The 12,736-nt window shown below is 43.2% G+C and overlaps 1 protein-coding gene across 2 annotated transcripts; it reads left to right on the top strand.

Annotated features, from left to right (window-relative positions):
- The first annotated feature begins 4,322 nt into the window (after positions 1–4,322).
- Positions 4,323–12,026, top strand: DNAL4 (dynein axonemal light chain 4). Of its 2 annotated transcripts, none has more exons than XM_081024143.1 (4): positions 4,323–4,433; positions 6,948–7,148; positions 8,610–8,693; positions 11,000–12,026. In XM_081024143.1, exons 2-4 carry the CDS (start codon positions 7,077–7,079, stop codon positions 11,162–11,164), a joined length of 321 nt encoding a protein of 106 aa, XP_080880269.1. In that variant the 5' UTR covers positions 4,323–4,433; positions 6,948–7,076; the 3' UTR covers positions 11,165–12,026. The 2 variants fall into 2 exon arrangements, with proteins under 2 accessions (XP_080880269.1, XP_080880270.1); XM_081024144.1 differs by lacking the exon at positions 4,323–4,433 and adding an exon at positions 4,479–4,763.
- Positions 12,027–12,736: the final 710 nt, after the last annotated feature.

Below are 12,736 nucleotides of genomic sequence, written 5' to 3'. Positions count from 1 at the left end.
GCTCCCCCCTCCTTCTTTTGTACAGTTGTTAAACAGGATTTGACATGTGCTCACACATGTATGTGTCATATGTATTTTTTTTGTATATTTGATGGTTGACAATAAACTTTGGTGTTTGTATTTGATTCTCTTTAGGATGCTGAGGGTATTGTGTAAAATGGCAGACTTCATGAATAATAATAATAATAATGGGTGCAGGAGATTATTTCATAAGGCACTATTGATGTGCGTTACAGTTCTTAATAATAATAATAATAATAATACAGGTCGCTGACACCAAGGAGCTTACATATATATTTGACAGCAAGGAAGGCAACAAGGAGAGGGATGAATTTAAGCAAATGCAGTTGCAGGTACTTGAGCTAGAGAGAACTGAAGTGTCACACTGTTAAAGACCTTGTTGCTTCTGATGGCAAAACATTAAGATGGCCCCGTTAGTGATGTCACAGTTTCTATTCCCCCCCCCGCTACACACCCACACACCCACACACCCACACCGAGTGGCACTTGCACATTCCATGCAACACTTGCAAAAGCTAGAGAAATCACTTTTCTTTCTAGAAGGAAATTATATATCGAAGTGAGAAGAAAAGAGAAACAGGGGAACGCTTGGCATCCTTGAAGAAAGTGAGGTAGCCAGATCCTACACACAGCAGCATGTTGCCAGGGTGGGGTGCGTGGCAGATGGCTAATGTTAGTGTGCATACTTTGAGAGCAGGAGGTTAGAGGTTCAAATCCCTGGTATGTCTATTTTAAAGGATCAGATGGGGAAAATAGGCCCTGGAGGGCTGCTGCTATTCAGAGTAAATAATGCCAGGCTAAAGGGGCAAATAATTTTACCTGGTGTAATAGGGCAGCTACTGAGGAGGCAAAAGAATACCCTTCCTATCCTCTTCACCAATCCAGGTACCAGACCTCAAGTCCCATTTTTAATTTGCTGGTGACTCCTGGATGTTTTGTTTTTTAAAATGCTTTATTGAATTCTGTAACAAAAAGGGAAAGGATTTAACAATTGCAATTATGGGATATACATCTAAGAATACTTTTTTTCACTGTCACCTTACAAGGGACTCATCTAATATTAACAACGGAATAAGATCAACAGAGAACAATTTTTATATAACGCAGTTATGAGGTCCAAAATTAACACACTAGTACCAATAACTTTGCAGATCATTTGCAGTTGCAAAAGTGATAAATTCCCACTAATTGGTGTAGAAATGTTCTTCAGATCCTTTTGAGACTTTTCAGTTGTGTGTTGTTTTCTCACCTATCACCAGATTCCAGACTTTACTACACCACAAGGACGACTGTAAATCTTGTAATGTCTTCTATTTTTTGAGCAATGGAAATTCAAGCAGCCACCAACAGGTGGCTCCTGGATTTATATACCCTGCCCTAATCTTCCTGCCACCCTTCACACCCAACCTCACAGCTATTGGCAACTATAAAGAGGTGCAGCTCTGTGTTACCTCCAAGGTTTGCTCTTGCCCATGAACTAGCAGGCATTAGGAAGCATCAGAGAAATATCCACATGGCACTGATACAGAACCATTTATGACTCTGGATGTTGAATGTTCATTGCAAAGTTTGGGCCAGCATCTTCTGCTTTCGCCTCTCCAGTGCTATCTCTGCACCATCCCAATTCTACAGGTTAGTTCAACATGAGTTGTACATTTACTCAACCAGCACACATGATCTGCAAGCACATGTAGCTGCAACACATTTAAGAGCTTCACACAGGTGGCTATATCTGAACCAGTGAATCCACACTCCAAACTATTGTGGTTGCTGTGGCAGCATATTCATAGCGTATCGGGAAATGTGCCAATCTGCTCTGAACAGAACCAGAAAACTCTGGTGGACTTCAAACACAGAGGGTGTGTTCACATTACCACTTTGAAGTGTGGTGAAGCTGTTGTTTTTCCAGTGTTTCCCAGCTCTTTCACCATGCATCAGCATGGCTTCATTAGTGTCAGCTTCATTTCTGTTTGTGTGCACACCAGGAGCCTTGATGTAACAGGGATGTCTATAAGTATTTGCATAGCTAGAGATGGATTAGCAATGCCTTAAGGACTCCAGCTGGTATGAAGCTGGTTTAAGAAAAAAACACTTCAAACAGTAGGATTTTATAACCAATTCCAGGACACACATGCATTTCAGATAATGTGTGACACAGACTAAAAATCTAGCATAGGAAATGTGGTAAGTGCACAGTAAATAGGAGAATGAACAGAACCACAGATAAATGTGTGGTGGTTTTTTGTTGTTGTTTTTACAGCAGAGTGAAAATACTGAAGAAAGGGAGGAAGGGTTGACTGAGATCAAAGAAACATTTTCCTCAGAAAAATAAACGATTTCAAAAGTATTTAATAAAGATGGCATAGCTGAAAAGAAAACTATAAATATGGACCAGCGTGGTACATTTCACGCAAAAAACAACAACAGATTGCTGAACAATGAAAAAAATATATTAACAGCCTTTCTGCTATGATGACATATGGGGGTGGTGGTGAGGAAATGAGATGGTGGAGACAAAAGGTAAGGAGAGGAAATTAAAAACTTTAAAATTCCACATAGGAGCTATTTAGGGATGCAAACCAAGAGCACATATAATCTCAATCAAAAAAGGAAGCTGCAAAGAAAGCCAAAAATAGGACATGGTTCAAGAGGTCCTGGGATCCAGAAAGAATGTGTAATTTAGCAAATGGAAAAAAGCAGAAACATCAGCCACTATAAATAAGACTTAAGGTTAGCAGAGAACTGAAATCGTGAATAGCCAAACAGACAGGTTGCAAATACACAATACACTTGGATTGACTAGCATTTCTGTCAGTCTGGTTTGCCTAACATGTAATAGCTGCAGTCCGCCAGCCACGTATTACAGCCCAATGAGGCCAAATTGGCATGAGGTTTAAAACAATCATTTTTGGGTCAGGACTCTCAGACTCAGGGCTGTCCCATGACATTTTGCTCCCTGAGGCAGATGAGAAAATGGTGCCTCTGCCCCCACATCAAACCAAAGTGCCTGGTGCCTGAGGACAATTAAGTTATTTTGACACCTGAAGCAGAACATCCTAGTAGGGTTGCCATATGTCCTCTTTTTCCAGGACACACACTCCTTTTCATGGGTAGAGTCGTCATAGCAATCAATAGTTAAAAGTAAAAACTAGTAAAATAGTTAAAAGTCGGCAAATGTGTCATTTTTTTGCTCTTCAAAATATGGCAATCTACCACCAGCTCCTCTCCTCCCAAACTGGCTGCTCTTTCATAATACTGCCTCACTTTGCCTAAACTCCAGTGGTAGGGTCAGTCCTGCTCAGACTGAGACTAGGGGAGGATGGCTCCAACTGCAGCCTCCTTCTGCACTCTTTCTCTCTCGCTGCAATGCCAGTTCACCAGGATTCAATAAAATCCCACTCCCCGTTTCCAAAGCTCTCACTCCAGCGGTATAATTTAGGGCGTTTCGTTGCTGCTCTTGTGAAACAATTGGGAGTCAGAAATCATAGCCACTTCTACTGAGAACCATAACTGTCAACCTTCCCTTTTTTTGAGGGAAATTCCCCTATTCCAGCGCCGTTTCCCTCTGCTTCCCGCTGCTATCCCGGATTGTTAGATATCCTGTAGCCTGTCCCCGGGACAGGTGAGGCTGCTGATCCCTTATTTTCGAGGCTCCCTGGGACAGGTGAGGCTGCTGATCCCTTATTTTCGAGGCTCCCCGGGACAGGTGAGGCTGCTGATCCCTTGTTTTCAAATCTGAAAGTTGACAGCTATGCTGAGAACCATGCAGAGATGTACCAACAAATCCAGATTTTTTTCTGGCCACCTTGCCGTGACCCATTTCCCCCAGCTTTCCTTTCTTCTCCCAACCCCCACGCCCCCTTAGTATTTTTATTTGAATTATTCACAACCGTTCAGTTTGTTTTTTAATAAATATAGAATTCAAGGTCTACACAGGGTTAGGTTAAAAAAAAAGTTCCCTGGCACCCGCCTGCTCGGATACTTCCCTCCCTATGTGACGGGGAGAGAGAGGCAGGAGACTGCCTGGTGCTTTGGACTGTGCCTACGGGGCCAGAGCACCTTTAGCTGCCTGGACAAATCACACATTCCTTCCTACAACACGATCACAGCTGCAAAACCTCTAGTGCCGCTTTGCAGCGTGTAGGAATTTTATTTATTTCCCAAAATCGCACCCGGCAGCTGATAGACACCCGCAACTCCCGCCGCCGCCGATCCTGAAGGACCCTTTCCCCCCCTCCTCGTGACAGACAAGGGCTCGCAACCTACCCAGCGTTCTCCTCCCTTCGCGGCTCGCCCTATGGGTGAAGGGTGAAGGCGGGACTTCCGGCGTCGGTTGCTAAGACAAGCACGTTTCCTTTCCTTAACAACCGCAGGGAGGCTGGTATTTGGGGCTCCGGGTCGAGGTGACTCAGGTGAGAGAAGCCGGGCAGGCGGGTCGGGCTCCCCGCGCCCCGTCCCCCTCTCCGCCCCGTCGGAGTGGAGCCTTGGGCGCTCCCGCCGCCCGGAGACCCCAGCGCCCCCCACCACACCTCCCTCCCGGCCGGCCAGGGGCCACTCGGAGCGCCCCCAGCCCGCTCGGTCTGGCGGTTCTGGTCCCTCACAGGATGAAGCGCGCTCCTGGCCCTGAGCACCTCGCGGGGTCCGGCCCCCTTGGGGCGGGGGGGTCATCCCAGGCTACCATCTTCACGGGGCGCGGGCTGGGTTTTGACGCGGAGCCTGGCGGGGCGGCGGACTCTGGCGTGGTAAGAGGTCAAGGCTGGAGGAAACGAGGCACCAAATATTCCGCTATTGCAGATCATTTCTGTAGCTCATCTGCTTTAGAACACTTTAGGTTTTCTTGCAATGTTTTGTGCAAATGCAAAAAAAAAAAAAAAAAAAAAAAGTCTGGTAGGGGAGAACTAGGAACAGTAGAATCCATGAAGAAGGCAGAAGACAAACCTAAACATACCGTCTCCTGTTCAGGTTACTTCCTTTGGCCCATCGCTGTACCCATAGATACGGAACATTACTAATAGAAGAGGAAAGTCATTCACACAAGTGCCCAGGCGCTAATGGATGTTTCATGTTTGCCAGTCTCTTGAGAACAGCGAACTTTTTCTCTTCCAGGAAGTTAGCATTAGGCGTTAATTTTTTAAAATGTGCTTTTTTCATTTACAGCTCAGCTATGGAAACTCAGAGTGAGCACACTGAAATCAATATACCCAAGCTGCTTACATCCATTGATTTCAAAGGGCCTACTTTGAGTATGACTAATATTAGATATTTTCCTGTATAAGCAGCTGCATCAGATGTTGATATTTCAGTAACATGTGAGCCTGACATACTGAGTCAGGCTAGGGGCTCTCTTTCCGATATTGCCTTCTTTATTAGCAGTTTTCCAGAATTTTAGGTGGAGATCTTTCTTGCCTCTTGCTAATTGATCCTTTTAACTGGAGCTGCAACAGTATGAATTTGGACCCTTCTATATGCAAAGCATGGGCTTTACCACTGACTTATGACGTCTCCCTGCTTGGGGGCCAGTGGGCACATTTGGAATTTTGCAGCAGTCACAAAATGGCTGCTTGTGGGAGGCATTGCATAACCTGCCTGCAAGATATATAGAGAGAGACCAGAGCACAAAGATATGTCCACCTATCAGTGGAAGAAAGGCACCTACATCAGCCACCATTACGCTCACTCACAGAGAGGTTCTTTGCATCTCTTGGAATAAAATCCAAACCCATTTAGTTACTTAAGCTGTTTCCAAGGACTGCTTTTCTAGAACTGTCACCAAAGTATAAGGGATAATTGGATACCCCTAAATAAACAACGACTGCAAAGAAAAGCTGTTTTTAGGCCTGCTGTTCTCATATCAGTACTCCTCCCCCCCAAGAAGACATGTAAACAAGCATTCAATTGATCTTTTAAAAATTGAGTGTACGTTTTTAGGGGGAAATTAAGCACAAAAGTGGCTTTTGATAGATGATAAACTGGCAAAAATAGCATAACATGGCAAAATATAGGATTTACCTAGGCTGATACCTCTATTCATCGCTTGGCTTGGGTTATTCCAGGGTCCTTTGAAAGATTCCAAATCCATGATCTCTCAACCTAGAGTAGCTCCAGCCTGGGGGGAAATCTTTAGGGTTAAGAGAAAGATGTCTGCCCACCTTTGTGAGAATAAAAAAAATCCTTCCAGTAGCACCTTTAAGACCAACTAAGTTAGTTCTTGGTATGAGCTTTCGTGTGCAAGCACACTTCTTCAGATACACTGAAACAGAAGTTGCCAGATCCTTCTATATAGTGAGAAGGTGGGGAGGGGGCTCACCTTTGTGAGCTAATCAATCCATTTCAAGCCAGAGACTGGCAAGAAGTAGGGCTTGTGCAAAGCTAATCAGAGAATGTTATTGTGGGATTAAGTTCCTATTCTTAAAGTTGACGAAATAAGGATTTTTAAGTGTCAGCCTTTTTTAGTTAGACCAGGAGGGATATAATTTCTAAATTACAGTATACCTCAAAGTATTTATGGGCACATTTGATTGAATAGCTGTTAACTAGGCAGGATGTAAAGGACATTGTTCCTTTAGTGACAGATAGGAATATACAAGCAAGAAGACTTGCTACTCTGTAAGCTTTTGCTTGCAAAATAGAGTTGGCATTTTGAAATGGCAGTAGCAAAGTCAAGCAGGCTGGGATTTTCACAGTATTTTAATATTGTTACCATTTCAATTTTACGTCTTATGCTAATAACAACAGACAGTTGCAAAAAAGACCATCATCTAAAACTATAGCATCATAATGCATGTATATTATCTAGCCATGTATAATCATGACTAGATGAATGGCTCATTCTTTATTTTGACTCTTTTAAAGATCTCAGATGTGTGATATCCTCATGCTGAGGATACGTCAACTGAACTATTTTCTCCCTCTCTTTTTCTCTTAAGCATCGGAATACCCTGCTTCTGCAAAACAGTTCAGACTGAATTCTAAAGGTCCTAGCCTTTTCCTAGTCTGCCCTTGATTGGTTCCCTACAGGCTGCTCTGCCCCTTCCCAGGGTCACAGTGGACAGACAATGGCAGACACTGGGGAGGGGAAAAAAGAGGAGGCGGACTATAAGAGACTTCACAGCTTTCCACTGATCAGGGTAAGAATGGGAATAATGAAGTATGCTACGTTCTTGGATCAGGAGATGTGGGGGCTTGGTGCCATTAGCTTCCATTTTACTTTGCTACTTAATTTAAATAGGAGTACTGAGGTGTGGGGTGAAGCAGACACCTTATTGGTATATCTCATAAAAATACAGTTGCACAAGGCACTCCAAGCAATCTTGTTAAAATGGGGATGTGTGTCTATTGCTCAGCAAACACCATCTTCTTTCTTTATTAAATTTCTATCCCACGCTTCTTCCCCAAAGAGTTTATTATCAAGTATTTTACAAAGTACACATGAAGAAGCAGAAGTCATTGTGGTCATTGCCTACAGTGGCTCAACAATTTCTGAATGATTGCTCAAAAGAAAGTGGTGTGCATGAAGGCATGAAAGAAAACTGGAAGGGTAAACAGAGTACCAGAAGAAGAGCCTTTTGGATCAGTCCTGTAGTCCATCTAGTCCAGGAACCTGTTCTTGCAGCAGCCAACCAGATGCCTATGGGAAAGAGGAAAGGCATGTGATGTTATGAGGGAGTTCTTGATAGTAGATGGGACAATAAGTGGGCAGCAAGAAAAAATGATGGAACATTTGAGGCATGTGGAGGAGGTATAAGTCCTGTATACACATACTACTTCTGGGTTAAATGAACACAAGAGGAGGAAGAGTGAGGACAAGTGTCCTAGCTCTGACCCCTCTTGCCATTCCCTCTACTTATGCGGGCTCCATCCATTATTTAAGACTCTGAAATATTGGGTTTTACATTGCATGGAGAGGCTACACAAGCAGAACAAGTCTCCCTGCTACATGGGGAAGGGGTGGAATTAGCATGTTCTTTCTCACTTCCTGCCTCCACATTATTCTTAGCACAGAAGTAATAAACATGGGCAGGATTATAATATCTCTAGGAATGGAGTATTGCAATTTTTAGCATGTGCTGCTGAGACATTTACCTGTGTAATAGGAAAGCAGAATGATTGGAAACCATTTTGTATCTTCCAAAGGTAAAATTATCTTGGCATTTGAAAGTCTCTGTGTGTATGGCAAGTTCAAGAACTGCAAACTTACTTATTTTAGCAAGGTTTTCCTTACTGTTATACATATCTATATTTTAATGCAAACAGCTAGGTTTTAAAATCTTTGGCATGCTTCTGCCCCCAGTAAGGATGGGACGAGGAGAATGGGACAGAAAACCAATGTACCTCAGAGCTGTATCTAGCTTGGAAAGACGTCTTGCTTCAGGACTGCCATTTCTATAAACGGGGAGATATTCCAGTTGCCTAAATAAACTTCTCAGTCACAGAGGATTTCTCTTGAATTCCTGTGCCTGGCTTCTACACTTTCCATCCTTTGCCCACTCCTGGCCAAGCATGAAAGAAAGAAGAGGTGGTGGCTCCCAGATGGGTCTGGGAGTGTGGGTTGCTTTGTGGCTTATGGCCTTCCTTGCATTGTCTTCCAGCACACAGACATGCCAGAGGAGATGCGAGTAGAGACCATGGAGTTGTGTGTCACTGCGTGTGAGAAATACTCCACCAACAATGAGGTATTGGTCATCTCTGAGAACTACGTGCTTGGATTTATTTATTTTTGAATGATAAGGAAGATACATAACAACAACAACAATTTATTATTTGTACCCTGCCCATCTGGCTGGGTTTCCCCAGCCACTCTGGGCGGCCTCCAACAAAGATTAAAAATACATTAAAATGTCACACATTAAAAACTTCTCTAAACAGGGCTGCCTTCAGATGTCTTCTAAATGTCAGCTAGTTGTTTATCTGTTTGACATCTGATGGGAGGGCGTTCCACACATTACTATTAAGCTCCCATGTCTGTGGGGGGAAATTGTTTGATCTCTCTGTCAGTTGACTTGAAATTAAATTTAATTAGCCAATACAGCAGTAAATAGAAATAATTCAGTGATGATACCAGAATCATATTAATACAAAATACCCATGGAAACACATGATTGATTAAATTGGTGGAGCAACTAATTTCAATTAAAAAGATAACTTCAATAAAAGTTACAAATTCATCTCAAGACCAAAATATAAATGTATCAAAGCTAACAAAAATGACCATATAATTGATATGCATAATGACAACAGTTTGTTTTAAAAAGCAGTTACATAATGAAGCCAAGAACAGCAGATAAAACAGCGTGTGTATGTCTGTATTTCTCTCTATATACTGTGAGGGGGGAAAGTACTTGATCCCCTGCTAAATTTGCCCCCAGAAACCCAGAAGACAAAAGTCAGAGATTGATGTGCATTATGATGAGTGAAATAAGTTTTTGATCCCTTTGCAAAAGATGACTTAGTACTTGGTGGCAAAACCCTTGTTGGCAATTACAGGGGTCAGACGTTTCTTGTAGGTGGCCAACAGGTTTGCACACATCTCAGGAGGTATTTTGTCCCACTCCTCTTTGCAGATCCTCTCCAAGTCAGTAAGATTTCAAGGCTGATGTGTAGCTACTCGAACCTTCAGCTCCCTCCACAGATTTTGATGGGATTAAGGTCTGGAGACTGGCTAGGCCACTCCAGGACCTTAATGTGCTTTTTCTTCAGCCACTCCTTTGTTGCCTTGGCTGTGTGTTTTGGGTTATTATCATGCTGGAATACCCATCCTTGACCCATTTTCAATGCCCTGGCTGAGGGAAGGAGGTGCTCACCCAAGATTTGATGATACATGGTCCCGTCCATTGTCCCTTCGATGCTGTGAAGGTGTCCTGTCCCCTTAGCAGAAAAACACCCCCAGAGCATATTATGTCCCCCTCCATGTTTGACGGGTGGGAAGGTGTTCTTGGGGTCGTAGGCAGCATCCCTCCTCTTTCAAACACGGCGAGTTGATGCCAAAAAGCTCGATTTTGGTCTCATCTGACCGCAACACTTACACCCAGTTCTCCTCTGGGTCATTCAGATGTGCATTGGCAAACTGCAGACGGGCCTGTACATGTGCTGTCTTGAGCAAGGGGACCTTGCGGGCTCTGCAAGATCTCAGTCCTTTATGGTGTGATGTGTTACCAACTGTTTTATGGTGACTATGGTCCCAGTTGCCCTGAGATCATTGACAGGTTCCCCCCGTGTAGTTCTGGGCTGCAACATCACAATTCTCCTGATCATTGCAACTCCACAAGATGAGATCTTGCATGGAACCCCGGACCGAGGGAGGTTGACAGTTATTTTGTGTTTATTCCATTTGCGAATTATTGCACCAACTGTTTTCACCTTCTCACCAAGCTGCTTGGCAATAGTCTTGTAGCCCAGTCCAGCCTTGTGCAGGTCTACAGTCTTGTTCCTGACATCCTTGGACAGCTCTTTGGTCTTGGTCATGGTGGCTAGTTTGGAATCTGCTGGATTGATTGCTTCTGTTGACAGGTGTCTTTTGTACAGGTACTGTAACGAGCTGGGATTACAGGTAACACCTCTCCCTTACAGCAGGTGCTTCTAATCTCAGCTCATTACAAACAGTGAAGATACCAGGTAGCCTGACATCTGGCTGGTTGATAGGAGATCAAATACTTATTTCACTCATTATAATGCACATCGATCTCTGACTTTTGTCTTCTGGGTTTCTGGGGGTTTTCCTGTTGTTATTCTCTCTCAGCTCTCACAGCTACAATAAACCTACCATTAAAATTACGGACTGGTCATTTCTTCGTCAGTGGGCAAACGGGCAAATTTAGCAGGGGAGCAAATACTTTCCCCCCCCCTCACTGTATATATAAACAGTTGGTGAGCTTTAGCGGCGTATGAGAAAGAATCCATTTTTCTCTCTTTCTAACTTGCTGTTCCTTCCCCTTTGGCTCCTATTCCTTTCCTTGTTGAATCTCTTGTTTCTTCCCTTCAGAGTGCTGCCAAGATGATCAAAGAGACAATGGACAAGAAGTTTGGCTCCTCCTGGCATGTCGTGATTGGGGAGGGCTTTGGTTTCGAGATCACCCACGAGGTGAAGAATCTGCTGTACATGTTCTTTGGAGGCAGTCTTGCTGTTTGCGTTTGGAAGTGCTCCTGACATACTCCATCTCTCTCCCTCTCTCTCTCTCTCTCTCTCTCTCTCTCTCTCTTCAAGCTCACCACATTCAGGAGATTTCCCCCCAGACTTTGCATTGGTTTTTGTACAATTTAAAGGGCAGGCTTATTTTTAATAATAAAATATTGAGCTTTTTCTTATTTATATACCAGCTTTATGACAAATACTGAGTGTGTGCGTGAGTGTAAGTAAATATGTTTGAGCTACTTAATCCAGCTCATAGAGTGTTTGACTCTGATTTTACCAATGTGGCTTTTTGCTTAGAGGTGGGGATCAGGGGATGGTGACTGCAAGTCACAGTTTATGAAGCCATACATTGCAGAGAGAGCATGAAGAGTTTGAATCCAAACTTCCCATTGCTTCTCCTTGCTATCTCTTCCCGCTTTCTGGGAGAAGACCAGAAAAAGGCAGCTGAATTCTCTTTGCCCAGATGACAGCTGCCTGGTTGTCAGAAGTGTGTGTGCCAGCTTGACAAACCTGACCCAGTGGACGGTTGCTAGGATAATTGCCCTTCCACCTCCTCACTACACCTACAGAGCACTGATATAGCTTGTAAAGCGTATGGCACACAAATAAGACTATTTTGCATAGCATGTGGGATGGGGTGGGAGTGTCACGATGCCAATATGTTGTATCTTGTTCAGAAACTGGTCGTGGGAAGAAGCTCTGCCTGAGCTGCCAGTTTCTCAAAACTTTTAAGTACAATTGTACTTCCATTTTGTAGAGTCTAATAATGCTGTCACGAGGGTGTTGATTAATGGTCCTTATTGTATTTTCTATATAGTCTATTTGAATTTGGAGTGTGAAGGGGACTTACTTTTTACAATAAACTTTTTTTAATGCATGGCTTATGTCTGGAGAATTCACTTGGATCCATTGTGTTTCTGTGTGGTGGTGGAAGGGTGGCATGAGCTTTTCATATATTCACCAAAAGAGCAAATTCTGCCGTGTATGTTATGAAAGGATGGCTTGTGATGTCAATTTTCTTACTTCAGTTGTGGCTTATTTCCCCATTTGATCTTTCTGTGATAGAACTCAGGGTGGTGTAGGTAGGGCTTAAAACAACTTAAAACATTTGTATCTTGCCTTTCCTCAACAGAGATCAGGGCAGCTAACAAGAAAGTTTAAAATAAAATACCACAATTTATTTTTTAAAAAACTTTTTAACCCTAAACTGTATCCAGGAATTACATTTTTGCCTCTTCCTATGATATATGACTTACCTGAGTACTGTGCTGATATTTGCACTGTAGCTGGTATCTACTTTTGGTCCACCATGGCCCTCCTTATATAGTGAGGGATTACTGCATGGATGATCTTGCCTTACAATGAGGGACTTCCCAACTCTTGCATTGATATACATCTGGCAAAATATCTGTATGATAAACATGCATAGTATTCAATATGATACCATGGGAATGTGCACCTGAAAGCTTCCTTAAGGGATAATTCACTGATGGCTTGCCATCGAATTATCCCATTAAAATCAGTGGGACTCTAGTCCCCACCCCAGAAACACATTAATATTTCCCCACTCATCAACTTATTTCTTAG

Source organism: Podarcis pityusensis, assembly GCF_964106645.2.
Source record: "Podarcis pityusensis genome assembly, chromosome: 10".
Taxonomy (NCBI): domain Eukaryota; kingdom Metazoa; phylum Chordata; class Lepidosauria; order Squamata; family Lacertidae; genus Podarcis; species Podarcis pityusensis.
This window is presented reverse-complemented; position numbering and strand designations above follow the sequence as displayed.

Coding starts and splice junctions, on each gene's coding strand:
- DNAL4 (XM_081024143.1), top strand. CDS start 7,077: ATGGCAGACACTGGGGAGGGGAAAAAAGAGGAGGCGGACTATAAGAGA. Junction 7,149..8,609: donor ACAGCTTTCCACTGATCAGG/GTAAGAATGGGA, acceptor ATTGTCTTCCAG/CACACAGACATGCCAGAGGA. Junction 8,694..10,999: donor AATACTCCACCAACAATGAG/GTATTGGTCATC, acceptor TCTTCCCTTCAG/AGTGCTGCCAAGATGATCAA.